The sequence below is a fragment of the Monodelphis domestica genome, chromosome 2 (assembly GCF_027887165.1).
Source record: "Monodelphis domestica isolate mMonDom1 chromosome 2, mMonDom1.pri, whole genome shotgun sequence".
NCBI lineage: Eukaryota > Metazoa > Chordata > Mammalia > Didelphimorphia > Didelphidae > Monodelphis > Monodelphis domestica.
In genome coordinates, this window is record NC_077228.1 from 112,035,725 (window position 1) to 112,057,821 (window position 22,097).

The 22,097-nt window shown below is 38.7% G+C and overlaps 2 protein-coding genes across 2 annotated transcripts; one reads left to right on the top strand and one right to left on the bottom strand.

Moving 5' to 3' along the window:
- Positions 1 to 7,004: 7,004 nt before the first annotated feature.
- Positions 7,005 to 7,942, bottom strand: LOC100019891 (CBY1-interacting BAR domain-containing protein 1-like). Its single transcript, XM_056814814.1, has one exon. The coding sequence runs from the start codon at positions 7,846 to 7,848 to the stop codon at positions 7,081 to 7,083; it is 768 nt and encodes a 255-aa protein (XP_056670792.1). The 5' UTR covers positions 7,849 to 7,942; the 3' UTR covers positions 7,005 to 7,080.
- Positions 7,943 to 17,800: 9,858 nt separating this feature from the next.
- On the top strand, positions 17,801 to 21,668 carry IL20 (interleukin 20). The gene is made up of 5 exons (XM_056814816.1): positions 17,801 to 17,995; positions 18,315 to 18,380; positions 18,508 to 18,660; positions 19,891 to 19,965; positions 21,480 to 21,668. Exons 1-5 carry the CDS (start codon positions 17,837 to 17,839, stop codon positions 21,555 to 21,557), a joined length of 531 nt encoding a protein of 176 aa, XP_056670794.1. The 5' UTR covers positions 17,801 to 17,836; the 3' UTR covers positions 21,558 to 21,668.
- The last annotated feature ends 429 nt before the right edge of the window (positions 21,669 to 22,097 follow it).

A 22,097-nucleotide genomic window follows, 5' to 3' on the forward strand; every position in this document is an offset into this window, starting at 1 on the left:
ATAATGGCCTAGTGTTTATAAAAGCATAGGATTAAAGTGAGAAGACCTAGGTTTGAATACTAACTCTTTCACTAACTCAACCAATCTATGAAATATGAATATTCTCTGAGGCCCCTTCAAGTTCTAAATCTTATAATCCTATGATTCATGATTTTCATTCCAGAAGGGGCAGTGTTACGGTGAAAACAGCACTGGATCTGAAGTCAGTAGATATGGGTTAAGATTCTGTCTTTGACACTTAAGTCTGTTACAATGGGCAAGTCACTTAATTTTTTTGATACCCAGTTTCCTCATCTATAAAATAGAGTCAATATTTTCACTTCCTACTTAAGAAAAGTGCTTTGGGAATCTGAAAATGCTATTTAAATTTGAGTGTTTGTTATTTTCTGAAGACAGGAATACACAAAGCCAATTGGTCATGAGGACCCAGATATGGTCTTAGGCCAGAGTTTAAAAAGGGAAAGAGACCTAGGAAACAGAAATAAAGCAACCTTGCCTGTCATCTTGAGGAAAACCAAAAAGAAATATATGCTAGGCTTTGGATGGAGTAAGGGGCTCCTCCTTTCAAGACTCCCCACCTCACATAGGAATGTGGTCTGGGCCACTGGCTGGGAGGAGCTCCTCTGACTCCACACTTATCAAAGGGAAGAATATCTTCACTCCTGAAGAAACTTGAGAAGAGATTTTTCCCCTCCCATCCCCTTTCTTCACTTTCTTTCCCCTGACACCCTCCTTACTTTCTCTCCATTCACCTCCCTCTTTACTACTCCACCTTTCTGTAGGCTGGAGAGTCTTTGAAGTTCTACCGTGGCAAAAGACCCAACCTAACAGGAGGCAGAATTGAGATATGATAATGAGCTTGACTTAGCAAACAGTGTGAAATCCTCAGCAGCAAACTCAGGACTTTCCTCAGGCAGAAATTGGAAGAGCTGTTTTTTTCTTTATTTTCTCATAGTTTCTTTCCCAGTTACCATTTGTCCAAGAAGATATGTCTACTTCATTAAGAGATAGAGAGAGAGAGAGAGACAGACAGAGAGAGAGACACACACAGAGAGAGACAGAGACAGAGACATAGAGAGACAGAGACAAAGACAGAGAGACAGAGAGACAGATCCTGACTTCTTTCTCTTCTCTAATTTGCTTTTTATTGCTGTAGATTTTGCTTTTCATTGCTGTAGATTTTATAAATTGACACCTCAACTTTATTTCTTATTTTGGGAAATTGTGTGAAGCTGCATGAGATTTGGATATTGACTTCTCTCCCTCCCATTCTAATTTTCCTTGTAGCCAATGGCCCAGGGCACCCTGGTTCTTTACTTGCATGGACCAGTTTAGATCTTGGGAAATACTGCAATAAACCATTCTATCTTTGACTTCTTACTCCCACTCAGAGTAAATTCTAGCTAATGGATTAAACAGTGTAAAGCTTTGTCTGGAGCAGGTAAATGGTGCAGTGGTTAGAGTACCAAACCTAGAGTCAAGAAGACCTGATTTAAAATGTGGCCTGAGACACTTACTAGTTGGGTAACCTTGAGCAAGTCACTTAAACCTTTTTACCTCAGCTCCTCATCTATAACATGAGCCAGGGAAGGACATGGCAAACCACTCTAGGATCTTTGCCAAGAAAACCACAAATGGGGTCATAAAGAATCAGGTAGAACACAATTCTCCCACAAATCTCCTACAAATTCAGCACCATCCTGTCATTTAGACTTCCCTCAATAAAACTAAGTTTGGCTCTGGTAATAGAACCACAAATTCTATGGATTCTCTCTCTTCCACAGTCCCCCACATTCCCTCAGAAATTATGTTCCATACAGACTAAATGTTATAAATAGCTTGTATACAATATTTCTCCCATTTAGAATGTGAGTTCCTTGAGGGCAAGACCATGTTTTTCTTGGCATAGTGCCTGGCACACAACTATTACGTACTTAAATACTTCTTGATTGACTGCCTATCTGGCTACATAGTCTCCCCTGACTCATAGTGTCACACTATATTTTGGACTCAATTTGGAAAGGAAATATACTTTGTACCTTTAGTATCCAAATAATTCACTGTAGTAAGAGGGAACAGAGAAGTTTCCAGGATATAGCAGACAGAACTGGCCTCAAAGGCCTGCAGGAGCTCTTTACACATATGAAATCATAGATTCAGGTAAAGAAAACAGCAGCAAGCAAAGTCAAACAAAACAAAAATTCACAATATAACTACAAATAAAATAGGAAACCTCATATTTTGGAAGGAACTATAGTCAAGAAACCAATATCAATGTTAAACTTATATTTTCCAAATTTCCCTAGCATATAAATTCAAAAAGGAAAAATTAAGTGAATTAAGAAAAGACATAGACAGTAACATAATAATAGCAGGAAACGTGAATGTCTTGTCAGCTCTGGACAAATCTAATAGAAAGATAAATAAAAGGAAAATATATATGAATAAATTTCAGGAGAAACTAGAGCTTAAAGATATATGAAATCTAAGTGTGGTGAAAAAAAATTACAGAAAACACCAGTAAAGTCTCCAAGCTAATAATAGGTTTATTAGCAGAGGGCTAGTCTCACAATAAAGCCAAACTTAGGTCAAGATCAAGACCAGAGACCCCTGAACTTTAGGAGATAGCCTTTTTCTTTTTTCAGTCCAGAAATCTGATGACATGATGTCATAACAAAGATAGAAAATATAATAAAAAATTTAAGTAGGATGAAAATAAATCTTTCACATGGGCAGGTCTTAATTAACGATGAAGTGCTAAATAAGCTGGAAAGTACAGAAATAATGACTATGGGTGGTAACTAATGTCTATTATTTATTATGACTGACCTTTCCAAGGCCTCTGCAATAAGGGGTCAGGGTCTGATTGTTTTTGCTGACAATTTCTATTAAGTTCAGGAGTCAGCTACTTCTAAAGATGGAAGCTAAGGATGACTGACATAATCATTGCACCTAGCCAGATACTCTAAGGCAGCTACCCACCTTCTGACTGACTGTCTTATATTTACATCAGCAGGCTTGGTAGAAATATTTGGGTTACAGGCTTAAGGTCAAAGTGCCTGTCGGCAAGATTTAATGCCACCCTAAACGGTATTTTTCTTAGCTAATGCTTATAATTCACATAAATAAAACTATATTATTTGTGTTATAATCATAAAAGGCTAATACTATTATAATCCTAAAAGGGGGTAGAGGGCTTTGCATTCACATAAGTGAAGTTGATAATGAATATACATATTCCTTAGCATCACATGGCATTAATATAACAATTGTATCAGGAAACAAAAATATTGTATTTAAATGTAAAAATAGCAGAAATGATTATTTTTATTCTGTTTCATGCTTTATAGAGTTATTTTTAATGGAATTTTTGTCCTTATCTGCTGTATTTTCTTGGTAATATAAAGAAATGTTGTTTTATATTTAATATATTGTATACATATTATATATATTTAAATGCTATATGAGTTTATTTTATATCTTGTAACTTTACTAAAGTTGTTTCAGTTAGCTTTGTAGTTGACCCTCTAAAGTTTTCTAAATATTCATAGTAATGGTGATAATGGACATCTTTGTTTTACCCCTAGTCTTATTGAAACGGCCTCTAGATTTTCAGATATTATATTGTAGATAATGCTGATTCTTAGTTTTAGATAGATACTTCTTATCATATTAGGTAAAGATCCATTTATTTCCATCCTTTCTAGTGTTCCAGTGAAAGTTCTCTGGACTCTATATCTTAATATATAATTATTAATAATAATTAATGAATAATTTAAATTAAAATAATAAAAAGCAGGCCAGATAAAGTAAAAGCCTCCAGTCACGTGACTGGTGGTTCCCTTAGCAAGTCTCCATCAGGAGCCAGGCCTATGTTCTTTCTCTAGCTTGCCAGCCAAAAAACTCCCACTTCCTTTCAGGACTTAAATTTATACTCTTTGTCCCTTTCCAAAGCCTTTCCTCCCCACTTGGAGGACTCTGACCTCTCTCTGGACAAGTTCTTCCAGGCACCAAGAATCAAGAGACTTTTAGAATTACTGAAGAGTGCCACTTGCCCACCATGGTCTTTCCTTTATACCACTATCTTAAGTATTTTGTTTACAGATAGATAACAGGTTTCATTTGCATTTTAATTCAATCAAGTAGAATAAGTTATAACTTCAAACTTGATATCAAAATTCTATTTAAAATCTGAAGCTTATCTTGAGGTACCAAGGAAAGGGGTACAGGCTAGTGTTAAAATTCCACCACAGAAATAGATGTTTCTCTTGTCAAAAGTTTTTTCCTGTATCCATTGATTAATCATGTATTTTTGTTGTTATTGTTATTAATGTTGCCAATTATTTATGTATAGTTTTCTTAACATGGAACTAGCCATTCATTCCTGGTATAAATCCATCCTGGTCATAGTGTATAATTTTTCTATTATATTGCTGTTGTCTCCATGTTAATATTTTAATTAAGATTTTTGCATCAATATTCATTAAGGAAGCTGATCTACAGTTTTCTTTCTCTGTTTTGTCTCTGCCTGGTTTAGGTACAAAGGCCATATTTGATTATTTTCCATGATTCCATGATTTGTTCCTTGAAACAATGATTCCTAAATTATCTCTCTTCAATCCATTTTTCTGGTCAGTTGCCCCTCCCTCCCTCCTTCCCTCCCTCCCTCCCTCCCTCCCTCCCTCCCTTCCTTCCTTCCTTCCTTCCTTCCTTCCTTCCTTCCTTCCTTCCTTCCTTCCTTCCTTCCTTCCTTCCTTCGTTCCCTCCTTCCCTCCCTCCCTTCCTCCCTTCCTCCCTTCCTTCCTTCCTTCCTTCCTTCCTTCCTTCCTTCCTTCCTTCCTTCCTTCCTTCCTTCCTTCCTTCCTTCCTTCCTTCCTTCCTTCCTTCTTTCCTTTCTTCTTTCCTCCCTTCCTCCCTCCCTCCCTTCCTCTCTCTTTCTTTTTCTTTCTTTCATTTAATTTGGTTTTTAAAAAATCATTTTTGATCCTTTTGAAAACATTTGCATCATTTCCCCCAGGAATTTTCATTAGACTTAGGTCCAAACTATGCTTTTTTTTTTTTTATTTTAGCTTTGCTTTAGATGTTTTGAAGTCATTCTCTTCTTCTGGGTTTTTATCTTGAGCATCCCCTTAACCATAACAGTTTTTTATGGTATAATCATTTTTTGTTTATTTATTCTTTTCACTTAAAGTGTGGGGAGAAACACCCTAAACACTTGTGAGAGGAATGTCTGGATTGGAATTTTGTTCTCTTGCATCCTTCTGTTTCTTTTGGGGGGTTATAGAGGGTTATGTTACTTCAGGATCTTAAATATAGCTCAAGCTGGTGAACTGCAAGTTTTTCAATGTTTCTATTGTTGTTTGATCAATAGTCAAGTCTACTTACTGCCTTCCTGGCCTGCCCTCTGGAAATTCCTGACATGGGTTGGGGTCTGTGTAATTATCTTGTGGGTTTGTCTCCGGTTGGAATTTACAATAGACTACTACTAGTATCAACTTCTATCAATCAGCTAGAAAACTCCAAAGATTAAAATGATAGAACTGGTGCATTTCCATTTATTTAGGATTTCTACCCTAGTTATTTCATTGCAGGTTTGAAACCTAGGCTAGATATATTTGCTTTTGAACTTGTTCATAGATCTTTACATAACCTCAAGTCAATGACTACTCCTCTCCCTAGAATGCTGCGCTGTCACCTCCTCCCAAACCCAGGACCCTTTTGCAGTCCACTTTGGATCTATGACCTGGATCTGAGCAATGTCCAGTTGCTCTGACATGACCCCAATGAAGTCATACTTGTTCTTTGTAATTATCACTTCTCTTTTTAAACTTTCACTGTTTTTCAACTCTCTTATATAATAGGACCTTTTTTTTCCTGTAAAGTCTTTATTTTTATGTGTTGTAAATAGTTAGCTTTTCTAGCATTCCAAAGGAAATAAATTTCACAATTAGTAAAATATGCTTGTCTGCATCAATGAAATAAGATTACAAATGTTTTCTCAGAAGGAAATTCTTGAAATGAAAAAAATGTCAGACATACTAACATCCTATGATTCAAATGTCTCCAACTTGATACTTCCAGGTATAAGAATGAGTCATTAATAAAAATAATAAATTTTAGTGTTTAGAAATCCTAATACAATTTCAGAATTTCTTTTATTAGCAGCCTGTGCCTCATTTCTCTATGGAAAAATAGCATCTCAAAATAGGTTTTCCAAAGTCTGCATCACACATTGTCAAAATTTTGATTTTAAGTTCATGAGAACGGCTATATTTTTTCACCCTTTAACAACCTACTTCCATTTTTAAAAATGGAATATATAAACACAACCACTTTCTTTGGTCTTCTAATTTCTTTTGCTCATTTAGCCCTATTGGACTATTTAAAGGTGTTAACTAGGTAAATGTGAACTGGCAAATAAAACTCCCCAATTTTTGTAATTGATAAGAAGGAAGTAAAACAACCTTATTTAAGTACTTCATGGAACAGTGCTTGTCAATGATTTTGAAGGAATTTTAACCGATTTTTTAAAAATGAAGGCATGGAAACTGTTAGCTACTTAGGGAATGAAGAGAAGGTGATAGTTCTTTTTTGGCCACTGTCACGTCTATTTGTGTGATATGACAACGGCTTAAAGACAGTTCTCAAGATAATTATTTTGAAGTTCTTTAAAGATGAAATTTATATTTAAACAAATACCATAACTTTGGTAAAAGAACAAGACTAATGGCATGTTTTTCATTTTAGCTACTTAATTTTGGGTCTACAGAAATTTCCTTTAATCACATTCCATTCTGAAGTTAGTTCCTCAAAAACCATTTACTTTTAAAAACCATTAGATTCTTTTGAAATATCTGCTAATGGTGCATATATGTATACATATATACATGTTAATTTCTTAATTGCTTTTTTTGGGCAATTGACACATTTAATAAGCTGAAGTTGATGATTTTGACGGGAACTGTTAAAAGCACATATAAAATTAATTTTCTTCCTCTGTAATGTAATGTCCAATTCATCATCCTCTTCATCATCATCTTGGTGATCTTTTCTTATCCGAGTGGTAGGAATCTGCTGTCCTCATCCGGATATACACTTGATAGAAATAGATTTCTGAAGAGGAGATTTTGAATTTGCTCCAACAATATCTAAACGAGTTGAATAGTCAGGTGGATAGAGAGAGCTCCGAAAAATCTCTAGATCTTCTTCATCAATCTTCTGTATATTTTGGCACCCAACAGTGTAGACTTCTAAAGCTTTACCATGGAACAGCATTTCAATAGTTATAAATTCTGAAAATATATTCTTTATGTCCTTTATTCTTTGCTTTTCAAAATTGTCAATTGTTTCTTCCAGGTGCCAACTTGTTCTGATGGCATCCATTGTAGCTCTCTGTAATTCTGTTTCTGCCTGTGATATGACATGCCGATCTGATGGATACAGTTGACTCGTCCTTTCCAGTTGAGTTAACTGCTTAGCTTCTCGATTCTTTGCTGTTAAAGTTGCTTTGAGATCATCCCTTTTCATTTTCACAATAGTTCCATAACTTTTCAAAGGTTTAACTACTTTGGCTTCAAGTCTTTCAACCTCAGCTTGCCTATAATCCTGATGTTTGGCAAACTTAGCAGCGAAGTCCTTCAGGCCGTGCTTCTTGTTGGGCGTCTCGGTGGCAGCGTAAGCATTGATTTCATTCACCAGGAAGTCAGCTTTGTCTCGCAGCCGGGCCGTTTTACGCACGTACACCGCGAAGATCTGGCACAGCTCCCCAAAGTGCTTCTCCACATTGGAGACCGCATCCTGCAGCTGTTTGGTTTGGGCGTCCCGGTTTTCCAGAGTCCGCCTCAGCATGTCGCCTCGCGAGCGTCCCGGGACCCCGGGTTGGAGCCTGCAACGGGCCCTGCGGTGGAGCCGCCGCGGCAGGAGCCGGGATGTAAGCCCAGGTGCGCGGGCTCCAGGACCTTGTTTTTTGCAAACAATATGCTCTTAGACCCTTCTTGAAGTTGAAAACTGTGGATAATAATATATCCCATTATTTAATAGATATTTCTTGTATGAACATATCTAGGCACCTTATGATTTTTCTTAGGCTTATCAGAGCTACCAGCATCACTACTCATGTTCTTTGGAGCCATTATTAATAATGAAATGGTATTAATGAACCAAATAGAAGCACAGCTCTGATGAGGAACTGACTTGTTACAAGCAAGAACTGCAGGCAAAGATTGATGTGGGAGCTAATTTTCAAGACTTTATACTACTCAGGAAAATGGAAAGGATTTAGTGAGTAATTAAACATTTTTATTTTATATATTTTTTCCTTTTTAAAATTACTAATTGCATTTATCTGAATCTGCATGTGTCAAGTTCACATAAACAAAGATCCCACTGTAATCTGAGTCAAGCTTATTGGCCTATAGTTTATAGACTATTCTCCTTCCTTTTTTTGAAAATTGTAGCATTTGCCCTTATCTAGGACTATAGTACTTCTGGTCTGTGTGACCTTTCTAAGATACCTGACAGCAATCATATCTGTCAAGATATGTCAAAAAGGTAATTGGTCCAAGCTAGGTGATTTGGACTCATCTATTGTAGGTAAATGTTTTCTTATTGTCTCTTTACATATTTTGAGTGAAAGTTCCCCATTAGTCAGGTTTGTTCTGACTTCCCCAGCTTCTTTTAAGTTCCAAATGAAATCTCACCTTCTTCAAGAATCCTTTCCTGATCTTTCTTCATTCTAGTGCCTTCCTTCTCTTAATTATTCAATTTTCCTTGCATATAACTAGTCTGCTCATATTGTCACCCCATTAGATTGTAAGCTCCTTGAGGGCAGGGATTGGCTTTTGACTCTTTTTGTATCTAGTGTTTAGCACAGAACCTGGCACAGAGTACTGCCTAAAAGTATTTATTGACTACTTACTGAGTGTTCTGACCTTTCCATAATGACTATTTTTTTCCTAGCAAAGAAATGATAAAGTTAGAAGTGAGAAACTCTAACTTCTTTCTATCATCAATTATCATCATCCCATCTGAAAAATCTTATTCCTCCTTTTTTGGAAATATGATTTTATTGGTCTCTTGTTTCTTATATCACCAGAATTTTTCAAGTATTCCTTCCCACACTCCTCCCAGAAAGCCACCCCATATATCAAATAATATTTTTAAAGGAAAAGAAGAGAAAAAAAATTAGCAAAATTGATCACTACACTGGGAAAGTCTGAAAATATGTACAGAGAATAAGAAGAAGAATGAGTAAATGAATAAGAAGAAGAAAGAAGAAGGAGGAGAAGAAGAAGAAGGATAATAATAATAATAATAATAATAAGAAGAAGAAGAAGAAGAAGAAGAAATCATAAACTGAGTGGGTAAGAAAGGAAGGAAGGATTTCATGGAGCACTATTAATCTAGAACTGGAAGGGAAAGGAACAAGCATTTATTAATTGCCTACTATGTTCTAGGCACTGTGCTAAGCACTTGACTGATATTATCTCATTTTATCATCACAACAATCCTAGGAGGTCAGGGCTATTATGATTCCCATTTTACAGCTGAAGAAACTGAGGCAGGCAGTAGTAGTTCAGTGATTTGCCCAGGGTCACCTAGCTAGTAAGTGCATGAGGACAGAATTGAATACAGGTTTTTCTGTGTCCAGACCTAGGGCTATATCCATTCCATCACCTAGATGCCTCTATCTAAATTCAATTCTTTCACTTTTAAGATGAGAGAACTGAGAACCAGAGAAATTTAATGAGTTGTCCAAGTTTCCATATGTGCCAGATCTTGAATTTGAAGAACGGTCATTTGACTTCAACTGCATTAATGATGAGTTAATAAAAAATGAAGAGTCAAGGACTCTTGAAGGATGGATGAAAAAGACTATTCTCATTAAGAGAATGATCACAATGTATTTGGGGGATGGTGAGGGTAGTTAGGATATTGTCTACTTGGAGGAGGAGGTGCATATTGCAGTAATTGGGAGATGAGAGCAGAAGAATGAATAAGATGAATTCATGAGACCTCTTCCAGCTCAAAAACTCAGTGATTAGATTACTAAATGTTAGCATTGGTAGAGACCTTTCAAATCCTCCAATCTAGTTTTCCAATTGTGTATCTCCAGAGAATAAAGAAACTTGTCAAAGAGACACTGGGAATAAATTGTTCTCTTAAAATTAAGTAATTTTATTTCTTATGTATGAGAGGAAACATGGCATAGTGGATAGATAGCCAGTCTTGACTCAAGTCTCACCTCTGGCATATACAGTCTATGTGACTAAGATAAGTCATGTAACCCCTACCTACCTCAGTTTCCCCAACTTTAAAATGGTGATACATTAATAATCCTTACTTCCCTTGGTTGTGGCTAGGATCAAATGAGTTAATATTTTTAAGTGTTTAGTATAATGCCTGGCACATAGTAGGTGGCCACTTAGTATCTCAATTCTCCAGACAACTCTCTAAGACTATAGGTTATAGAAAAGGTATCAACTGCAGTGGTAAAACGAATTTCCCAAACAGGGAATTTCCTATACTGTTGAGGTCAGGGGATAAGCTCCTATTGCTTTCTCCTGTGTATATTTCCATGGTAAACTCTAAAATTTATTTCCTTTCATATTGCATAAGGAGTACCACATGATTTATTGAAAGCATAAAGGTATGGGGAATGAAAAAAGTTGGAGACCTCCACTTGAGTCCAACCCCCTCATTTTACAGATGAGGAAATAAGCCCACAGAGGGTAAGTCACCTGCTTGAGGTTACATACCTAGCAAGTTGTAGAGCTAGGGCTGAAAAACAGGTTTTCCCATTCTGAGTCCAATAGAGTATATTCTTGTTCCCATTTCCATTCTAGGAGGCAGTGAAGTGAAGCCAGGAAGATGCCTAGGCTTGGAACCATTGCACCGTATCTCCAGAGAGTCCCTCAGGCACTAATTCTCTCTAAGATCTCAGCCTAAAAAATCCCACAATTGCACCTGCTGCAGGAAGTGAGGAAATACCCCACAGTGGAGAAATTCTGAGGAAGTTCCAGCCCTTACATGTCTGGTGCTCACTTCCTTCATTTCACCTGCTTATAAGTGGGAACCTGATCAGCTTGAGACAGCACTCTGGGGAGACAGAGCCAGCATTCCCAAGTCACGGTAGGCCACTGGACTCCTTGTCCCACTGTCTTCTCTTCCCTTATCACTCAGGGCCCTCTCTGAAAGTCTGTGGGCTCAAAGGACCACTCTTAACAAAGACAGGGTCATGGGTTTATTGTCAGCCAATTAGGGTTGCTTGGTTTTGTGGCAATGGCATACGAATTGGTACAAGTTATTGCCTTAGAGAAATGACTCAAACGTATGTCCTCTTGATAGTCAGACATGGACTCCTTCTGTCACAGTACTCACTCTAGAAGAGGGACAGGTAGGTGGTACAGAAGATAGAGTGCCAGTCCTGGAGTCAGGAAGACTTGAGTCCAAATCTGACCTCAGACACTTATTAGTTGTGTGATTTTGGCAAGTCACTTAACTCTATTTGCCTCAGTTTCCTCATCTATAAAATGAACCGGAGAAGGACATGGCAAGTGTCTCCAGTACCTTTGCTAAGAAAATCCCAAGTAGGGTCACCAAGAGTTGGACATAACTCTAAAATGCCTAAACTAGAATTCTAGAAGGAAAAATGCAGAACTAGTTGGATCTCTATTTCTCAGAGCCTGATTTAATAATCTAAGGACTGGATTAATCAGAATGGTTTATTTTTGGTCTCTATATTTCCAGTTCCTAGCATATGGCAGGTGCTTAATAAGTACTGAATGGATGGATGGTCCTCATTTCTTTAGTAATAGCTGAGGAGGGTAATCAGGGTCAGCAGCCAACTACGGTGAAATAAGCCTCCTTCGACCTTGTATGCATGAGGGTGGGATGTGGGAACTGTTTTAAAATGTTTTTCTTAGGGTGTCAGTGATTGGTGCCAATTTATGGACATATTAGCTCTATCATACTAGATGGTTTTTTGAGAGTGGTCTTATCAATTCATAGAACTAGAAGGGACATCAAAGATCAATTAGGAAGGAAGCAAAAAAAGGCAGAAAATAAGCACTTATTAATCACCTGTGGTGTGCCAGGTATTGTGCTAACAACTTACAAATAGTATCTCATATGATTCTTACAATAACTCTGGGTAGGGCTAGTGATTACTATTATTCTCATTTTACAGTTGAGGAGACTGAGGCAAGTGAAGTTAAGTGACTTACATAGAGTAACATAGCCAGTAAGTGTCTGAGATTGAATTCAGATCTTTTTGACTCCTGGTCCATCATTCTATCCATAGTGCCATCTAGTTACTCGTGTGTGTGTGTGTGTGTGTGTGTGTGTGTGTGTGTGTGTGTGTGTGTGTGTGAGTTCAACCCCTCAGTTTTACAGATGAGGATATGATCTGCCCAAGGTAACATAAATAGTGAGCATCAGAAACAGTTTTATACAAGGTCATCCATCTTTTGGATGGAGGTGGAGACAGTATTCTTTTTAGAAAAAATGTCCATGTTGCTTCTTCCTGTAGAACAGAACATAAGCTCCTTGAGGGAAGGAACTGTTTAATTCATATCCTTGTATCTATCATGTGGGACGGTGCTATTTACAGAGTAGGTGTTTGATAAATGTTAGATATTTTTTAACCTTTATTTTCTGTCTTAGAATTGATATGAGGTATTGATTCCAAGGCAGAAGAGTGGTAAGGATTAAGCAATTGTGGTTAAGTGATTTGCCCAGCAATTGGGGATGAATGACTTGCCCAGAGTCACACAATAGAAAGTGGCTGAGGCCATATTTGAACTCAGGACCTCCCATCTCTAATTTCCCCTGTTGGGTGCTGACAAGACAGGAAGAGGCTACAAAATCAGTCACCCAGACTATGAAGTTTTAAAACGCAGGGACCATGTCTTCGGTTACTTTGTGTATTCACTCAGCCCATTTCCCCCTTAGAGCCAAGTATGGCACTGAGCTCTATATAGGTAATAATCTAAGCGGTAATAATATGGGTAGAATGCTGGAAGACTTGAGTTCAAATCTGGACTCAGACATTTTCTAGCTATTTGTCCCTGGACAAGGCATTTATTTCCAATTGCTTAGCCTTTGCTGCTTTTCTGTCTTTGAATTGGTACTAAAACAGAAGAGAAGGATTTAGAAAACACAACAAAACAAAAAGCCCTATTGGCTCATTTGTTTTTGCTGATAGAGACCTTTGTGTATTTAGGACATCATGGAAATTCAATTCAATATTTATTTATTTAATTCAATAATGATCAATCAATTATTTCTTACCCACTTACAGTGTTCAGGGTACTGCAGTGGAAAGAGCACCAGGCCTGGAGTCAGGAAGACCTGAGTTCAAATCAGTTTCAAATACTTACAACTGTGTGACCCTGGGCAAGTCATTTAATCCTGTTGGCCTCAATTTAGTCATCTGCTTTTTGCTTTTTTAAGCCCTTACCTTCCATCTTAGAATCAATAACACTATGTATTTGTTCTGAGGCAGAAAAGGGGTAAGGGTTAGGCAATGGGGGTTAAGTGACTTATCCAGGGTCATAAAGTTGAAATGTCTGAGGTCACAGTTGAGCCCAGGAGTTCCTATCTCCAGGCCTGGCTCTCAATCTACTGAGCCACCTAGCCTCTTCTATCTCTGGCTAATTTTAAGAATATCTAAGTCCTTGTGGATAACTAGACCTTGTGAATGACTTGAGGAGGAGTTGCATGCCTTTAGATTATCTTAGAGGTAGCTGAGCCTTTGTATGTGACTGGGTCTCTGCAGATGATCTTATGGGCTGCTAATTCCCTGTGCGTGATCTCAAAGGTTCCTGTGAGTTCTTGTGAATGACCTAAAGGAAACAAGTAATTAAGTCCCTGTGGAAAACCTCAAGGGTTTGAGGTGATATCAGATATAACTGATCCCTGTAACTGTCCTCAGGGTTGGTTGGGTCTTTCTTGGTGGTTGTCCATAAAGGTCCATAAATATCCCTGAGGTGACATTAGGAATGGCTGGCCTCTGTGAGTAACCACAATGATGCCCAAGTTCCTATGGGAGATCCCAGCATTGACTGGTATCTAGCTGTGCCGGCATCTCTGTGGATGACTTTAAGGTGACCCATTCTGGGATGAACCCAGAAAAGCTATAGCTTTGCTTTCTGGAAGCATTTGATGGCTTTAACTGTTTATGACCAAGCTCAGAGAGAGATCTCCAAACTGCCATGGTCTCCCATGCTCTCCAACATGATTCTCTGCCCTGAGATGATTGGGGGTAATATTTATAGGAACCTTTGAATAAGGAAAAGCTCATATTGTGTTAAAGTACAGTTTGGGGCTAACATTTCAGAATAGTCACCATTAAATTCCTTCCTTTTAAGGATTACAATGTGGTCCTTCTTGTGATCAAGATCTTAACTTTCAATGCAACAGAAGACATTGATCCAGATCATAGCTCCCATCTCTTCAAGTGGGGAGGAAGGCAATGATCCCAGCTAAACAATCAAGGTTGGCTCTCACCATCAATCCATTTTCTCTAAGAAAGGCCTAAGCTTTTGTGCTACCCACTTTTCTAAAGAGAAAAATCTATAGAGTTTTAGGCTAGAGAAATACTAAAAATATTATTATTATTATTTTACCATCTGTCTTAGAATCAATATTATATATTGATTCCAAGGAAGAAGAGAGGTAAGGGCCAGGCAGTGAGGCTAAGTGACTTGCCCAGGGTCACATAGCTAGGAAGTACCTGAGTCCATATCTGAACTCAAGACTTCTGGTCTGGTTCTTTATCTGCCCCCAAATGTTCTAATTTTTAGAGTTTTTCCATATATTAAGCCCAAATTTACCTCCCTATAACTTCTACCCATTGCTGTCAGTTGTGTCTACTAAGGTAAATCAGAGTCATCCTCTTTTGTATGATAGTCTTTTGTGTACCTGAAGATAGCTACTATAATTTCTTTTTTTGGATCAATCTATTTTTTATTGTTTTAAATCCTTATCTTCTATCTTAAAATTGATACTAAATATGAATTCTAAGACAGAAGAGCAGTAAGGGTTAACCAATGGAAGTTAAGTGACTTGCCCAGGGTCACACAACTGGAAAGTACCTGAGGCTGGATTTGTCCCCAGGCATGGTGGAATCCCTGGAATCACCCAGCTACCCCCTTCTATTTTTTAGAAAGATTCTTGGAGTGATTTCAGCTTTCCCTGCTACTAAGCTGCCATATTGGCTCTGCCTATCCCTTTTTTCACCAATCTATTAAAAAAAAATTTTTTATCATGTGTTCATCAGCCTTTGCTTCTTGAAGCTAAGCATCCTCAGTTCCCTCTTACTACCGTAAAAATAAATTTGGCGAGTTATATAAAATATATTGAAAAACTGTTCAAAACTGTTAAAAACTGTTTAATATAGGTTCAAATCTGTTCAGTTACTTTTGATATCAAAAGTATCCTCAGTGATGAAGTGAAGCTCAAACATGAACTTCCCTTCAGGGCCAGGCACAAGGACACTAAAGAGACTCTTATTATAAATATAAAATACTTATTGAAATATATAAGGATAAATAAAGGAATTCTAATTCTAAGGGATTCTAAATCCACCCAAATAAACTTCCAGGTTCCACAGGGAACTGCTTCTCCTGTGTTTCACAGGCTACACTAATCCTCCCTGATCTGACTAACCCAATTTTATACTATCTAAATAAAAAACTACCACTATTATCCTTATATTTCTTAACTTTGCCTTCAACTTCTAAAATAGCAAAGGATAGCTGGTTGAGTCTCAACAAGAATTCAGTTAGAACTCTGAGTCTTAACAGACTCAGAGTCCAAACCAAAGACCAGATTTTTCTTTGGTCTTCTCAGATATAAACCACTCTATAAAAACCACAATAGATATTCAATAGTGGTTCCCCAAGTTGGGAAAGGAAAACACTGAGCTCCTTTAGGTCTTTCCCTCAGACACAGAGTCTCCTCCTGCCCTGAGAGAGAGTCTCTGAGCGTGTGTCTCTGCCAATTGCCAGAGAGAGTAATTGACATAGAAAAACTTGCTCTCTCAGCTCTGCTTCAAATTCCAGTTCTTTTCTCTACCAGCCACTTTACTTCTTATCCCTAAACTAATAAAACAATACTTATTTTCTAATATCAACCTTACAGCATCTTACCATGGTCTCCTTCACCCTCATCATTCTGATCATCACCCTTTAGAATGATTAGAGTCTGTCAATGTTTTTTCTAAAAAAACATGTTCCAGACTTGGAACATTTGGAAGATGTAAAATGCTGCAGTGTTATTACCTGGCACATTGATCTGTTGACTTGCATTGTGCTTGCAATGAGTTTCTGATGAAGAACCCAATGAAAGCTATTCCTGGCTTCTTTCACTAGTAGGCACTAGTTCTGTAATTCTCTGATGGCACGTTGAAAGGACTCTTATGGTTTTAGGATTGGATGATTCATTGCTATCCCATTGAGGAACCCCTTGGTAAAGTAGGAAAGAGCTATCTTAAGGTCCTTTCCAGTCTTGGGGATGGTCCCCTTCCTCATTACTTATCTAGTTACAGAGCCAGAATTATGTATTGTTGTTACCCATACATATGCCTTTTCCATATCCTAGAATGCTCTCCATGAGGGCAGGAATGACATCTCTAAACTCTAGTCCTCCCTGATGCTTTGCACGGTGCCCTATGTTTTCTCTACTGTGTTTTCACTGTTGGTGTTGCCCTCTTTGGGACTGAAAAGACTCCATTTGGGAAGCTGTGTAGGTACTGTTGCATTGTAGTAAATGAACAAATAATGAACTCTTTATTTTTATTTTTTAAATTTAAATTTTAAAAAATGAACTCTTAAAAAATTCTTTATTCAATGCTTTTATTTTCCAAATTATATGTAATATGACAGTTTTCAGCACACATTTTCCAAAATTATAAGACCCTTTCCTCCTCCCTCTCGGAGATGGTAAGCAATTTGATCTGGATTATACATGTATTATCATGAAAAACAGACTTCCCTGCTGGTCACAAATAATGAACTCTTAGCTTCTTCCTTGGTCTGCCTGATAACTGCTCTTTATCCAAAGGCATTGGTTACAACCTGACACGTCAAGAAAAAGTCTGGCAAGGGAGTGGTGGGTTCAGCAGGTAGAGTTAGGTTCACAGCCCATTAGACTTATCTTACTCTGGCTGTGAGGTTGCTTACAACATCAATGAGCTTCTGTTCTCCCTTAGGCAATAAAATGAAAGTATTATCCCCAAATAATCAATGTGATCTCAGACAAATGCTAGAGGGAGTGAAGCCTTCTTTGTCAAGTTGCTCCACCCCAGATGTCTTCAGAGGTGTCTCCCCAGCATCAAGTGAAACTCCTTTGGCATTTCCCAGTTCCCTGGCAGGTTCATGGGGGACAAGAACACATGACTAGATTGGCATTTGAGAAAGGAAGGAAATATGCGTCATTTTCCCTCAACAAGTTTTGACATTTTCCCAGAAATGACATAGTCTACCTATGTCTGCTGCTCCAGGCAGTGCTACAGCTTAGTGATGACGAGGAGGGAAGGATGGTGGAGAACATAAAGGTAACTGTGACTGCCCTGGTCCTATTCAGAGAGCCTCCAAACAGTAAAAGAAGGCCTCTGCTGGTCCTTTGGCCCTGCTTCTCCACACAGGAAACTCTGGGTTTGCTCTTGTAAGTGATATGCTGGGACAAGACTGGTCATTCAAAGATGGAGTGTCTCATTGATTGGCACCAGGGAAACCTTTCCAGGGATCTGCTAGAAAAGAATTAATTGAGATATACTTTCTTTTATTTGCAGCAAAATTTGTCCTCCAAGTCAACCACAGATCCTTCCCCCAAAATGAAAGGCTCTTCTTTCTCCTTGTGTCTTTTCTCTACTGTGTTTTCACTGTTGATGTTGCGCTCTTTGGGACTGAAAAGGCTCCATTTGGGAAACTGTGTACTCTCCATGAACTATCAAGAAATGAGAAACGAATTTTTGGAGATCAAAGGCTATGTGGTATGTAGGGGTTTGTGTGTGTGTGTGTGTGTATGGGGGGTGGGGTACCCCACTTGCTTAGCATCTGACTCTCCTGTATTCTTCTCTCCTTAACAGTCACACACTCCTATTGGGTTCACCTCTTGGAGTTTAGATCCATAGAGACATAGCCTAGAGCTTGAGGATGTTGGGGTGGGAAAGCATTCATTCTAGTTTTGGGGAAAGACATTTTTGACCTTGGTCCTGGGAAGGTGGGAAGTGAGAGGACTGAGTGGGTTTATTATTCGTGCCTCTAGGTGGAGCCATTAACACAACCTCTTCTCAATTTCCTTTTTCTTAGCAAGCTGAAGATGGAAATTTAGACAAAAGAATCTTGAAGAGCTCAGAGGCACTGCAAGACACAAAGGTATGGGCCTGCCACAGAGGAGCTCTGGGTGGAAGAGTGGGATAGAGGACTTCAAGAATTCCAAAATCCCAAGCCATCCCGCTGATCCTCCTATATCTAACCTTACCCTTGCATTTTTTTCCTCCAGCCCACAGAAAGATGCTGTTTTTTCCGCCATTTATTGAGGTTCTACCTAGATAGAGTGTTCAAAAACTACCAGACAACCAACCACCACATTCGCCGGAAGGTTAGCAGTCTTGCCAACTCTTTTCTTGGAATCAAAAAGGAGCTTCGGCTCTGTGTAAGTAAAGATCTCAGGTTATCAAAATCTATCGTGTTATACAGCCTAAGGAACTTGAGATCCTTTCTCCCTTGTTTCCCAACACTTGTATTTTACAGATGGGGCAATTGAAGCACTAAAGTCCACCATAGGGCTAGGTAGCAGGACAAGGCAATAACTCAGTTGTCCTGACTTCTTGAAATCTACTCATATTCCTTCAGTAGGTAGCACATGCTATAATGTTCATGTTGTTAATGTGACTCATATCCAAGGTAAATCAGTAATTACTTTGAATGCTTTGGTATCATAAAGATATCATGTGGCCGAGTCACAGAAAACAAACCTGAACAAAGTATGAACAGTTCTGGGTCATATAGATCTTCTAGGGAGGTCTAGTTTGTGGAGAGAAAAGAAGAGAGAGGGTACACAGGGGACTAGAAGGTGACAGAGGACTAGAAGGTGACTTGAGCCCTTCTTTCTTTCTTTCTTTCTTTCTTTCTTTCTTTCTTTCTTTCTTTCTTTCTTTCTTTCTTTCTTTCTTTATTTCTTTCTTTCTTTCTTTCTTCCTCCCTCCCTCCCTCCCTCCCTCCCTCCCTCCCTTCCTCCCTCCCTCCCTCCCTTCCTCCCTCCCTCCCTCCCTCCCTTCCTCCCTCCCTCCCTCCCTCCCTTCCTCCCTCCCTCCCTCCCTCCCTCCCTCACTTCCTTCCTTCCTTCCTTCCTTCCTTCCTTCCTTCCTTCCTTCCTTCCTTCCTTCCTTCCTTCCTTCCTTCCTTCCTTCCTTCCTTCCTTCCTTCCTTCCTTCCTTCCTTCCTTCTTCCCCTTCCACCTTCTCTCTTAGAATTGATCATTCTAAGGGTGAAAATTTATAAGAGCTAGACCACTGGAGTTGAGTGACTTGCTAGAATCACATAGCTAGGAAGTGGCTAAGGCTAGATTGAAACCTAGGTCCTCCTGACTCCAGGACTGTGCTGCCTTGTTGCCCCCAAACCCATTTTCTTCCATGAAAAAAATTTGATAATTGGGTCTCTAGACTGGGATTTTTCAATTATTTACCCTCTTCTCCTTCACCCCTCACCCCATCATGGGTTCTAGAGAGTCAGAAAGGAGAAATTCTGACCAGATTTGTCATGAGAAAGGAAGTATTTCTGTGACTGGAGGTAGACACTGGAGGAGAAACAAGAAAAATTCTCACCCATGCCTTTTCTGACAGCATTCTTTAATGAAATATATCCCTGTTTATGTCTCTTTCAGCATGACCACATGATATGCCATTGTGGGGAGGAAGCCAAGAAAAAATACACCCAGATTCTGAGTCATTTTGAGGAGGTAAAATGCATAGTTGGCATTGGTGAGGTTGGGTTTTTTTCCTGAGCTAAGTTCATAAAAAAGTGGGAAATTTCTACTGCTGTGTAATTTTGTAGTCTTGGAGCTGCAAAGGGCCTTCAGAGGTGATGTTATCCATTTTTCTCCACCTCTAAGCAAGGCTTTACCTGTCTGAACTTTGCAAAGGCTGGCAGATCCTTTGTTAAAGAACTCTCAGAGCCCATCACTTCCAGTGTCCAGAAGCTGAAAAGAGGAGTGCCACCATTAAATCACTATAGTGTTATTGACAGTGCCCAGGACAATGATGGAAGCTAGATACATAATCCCCTACACCTACTCCCATCCCACAGCTTCACACCCATCTCAGAGACACAACCCAGAGTGTTTTCTCTTTTGAGATTGGACTGTTTCCAAAGCTTCCACAAGGAGGCTTAAAATAGAATGCATTGCTCACAGTTTCCACCAGATCTTCCTTGGAGGAGTGGGTAAAAGAAGAGGAGAGGAGGGGGAGGAGGAGGAGGAACGTTGGGAGAGGAGGAGATTATAAATTGCTTTTGAGTGATGTGATGTAGTTGCTGATGAAGTGATGTAATGGTAAAAATTATGTGGTTGGGGGGCAGCTCTGATTTGACTCTGATTTTAAACAGGAGGTCCTGGGTTCAATTCTAGCCTCAGACACTTCCTAGCTTTTTGACCCTGGGCAAGTCACTTAATTCCTATTGCCTAGTTCTTCTTGCTCTTCTGCCTTGGAACCAATACACAGTATTAATTCCAAGATGGAAGGTAAGGATTTTTAAAAAGTAATGGGCTTGGAAGCAGGATATCTGGGTTCATGCCCTGGAACTGATATTTACTTGATGTCATCTGCAAAACAAAGGGATTGGACAAGATGAATCCTAAGGTCTCTTCCAGTTCTAAATCTATGATCCTATGACCATTGGCAAATACATATCTTCCTACTGACCCTGGACAAGTCACTTTACTTCCGATTGCCTCAGGCAGCTTTTTAAGGATATAAATTGGGGAAAGGAAACAAGCCTTTGTTAGACATTGTGCTAAGCTTTGTAAATATTATCTCATTAGATGAGGTAGGTGTTATTATTTCCTCTTATTTTAAAGTTGAAGAAACTGAGACAAAGATTAAATGACATGTCAAGTCACAGAGATATGATATGTCTAAGGCTAAATTTAAACCCAAATCTTCCTAACTCTAGGCTCTGTGTTTTATCCACTGAACCATATTGCTGCATATTCATATCTACTGGGAATTCTCCAATCCATCAACAAAAATTAGATCCCTACTGTGTGTTAGGCACTATGAGAGATGTTAGGGATGCAAAGACAAGAAGAAAACAATCCCTTTCCTCTAGAAGCTTACATTTTATCCCTATACCAACAGGATAGGATGACAGATTCTCCCTTTCTCACCCCTCCAGCCAAATCCAACACTCAAAATGCTACTGAAATGTTACTATCATCATATGATATTCATTAGAGACTTTTCTGGTTTGTTTTAGCTAGATGCTCAGACGGCTGTAGTAAAGGCCCTGGGAGAGCTGGATATCCTCCTGAGATGGATAGAAAAGACCAAATAAGAAGATAAAAATGGCAACTGTTGTATTCGTCCCTCCATAGGAGTTTCAGCCCTTGCTAATACTCACTGGGCTAGTTCAGAATGACTTTTTCCTTCATCATGTAATGACCTGATTATTTATTTCCTCTCATGATTCCTGACCATGGAGTAGTCCTATGCTCCAAGCTCTTACAGCTGGGTACTATGGTTTGATAGGATGCTTTTGGTACCTTGCCCTTCCCAGTCCCACTTTTATTTTACTGGAACCTATTTATTAATATTATTTATTTATTGTTTACTTTTAAACTTTGTATGTAAGTTATTTATTTTTTTGTTTTATTAATGTTGAGCTTCTCCCTATTTATGTCTATCATCTGAGACTTCTTGTGTCTGTCATTGGTCCCTCTTGAATTTTCCTTTGAGTCTAGAAAAAAAATTGTGTAAACATTGGACAGACAGGTCACCTCACTTCTCTAGATGCCAGTTTCTTCATCTATGAAATTAGGGGTTGGACAAGACAACAGGGTACAAGACTTGTTGTCCTGAAGGCCTGGGCTCCAAT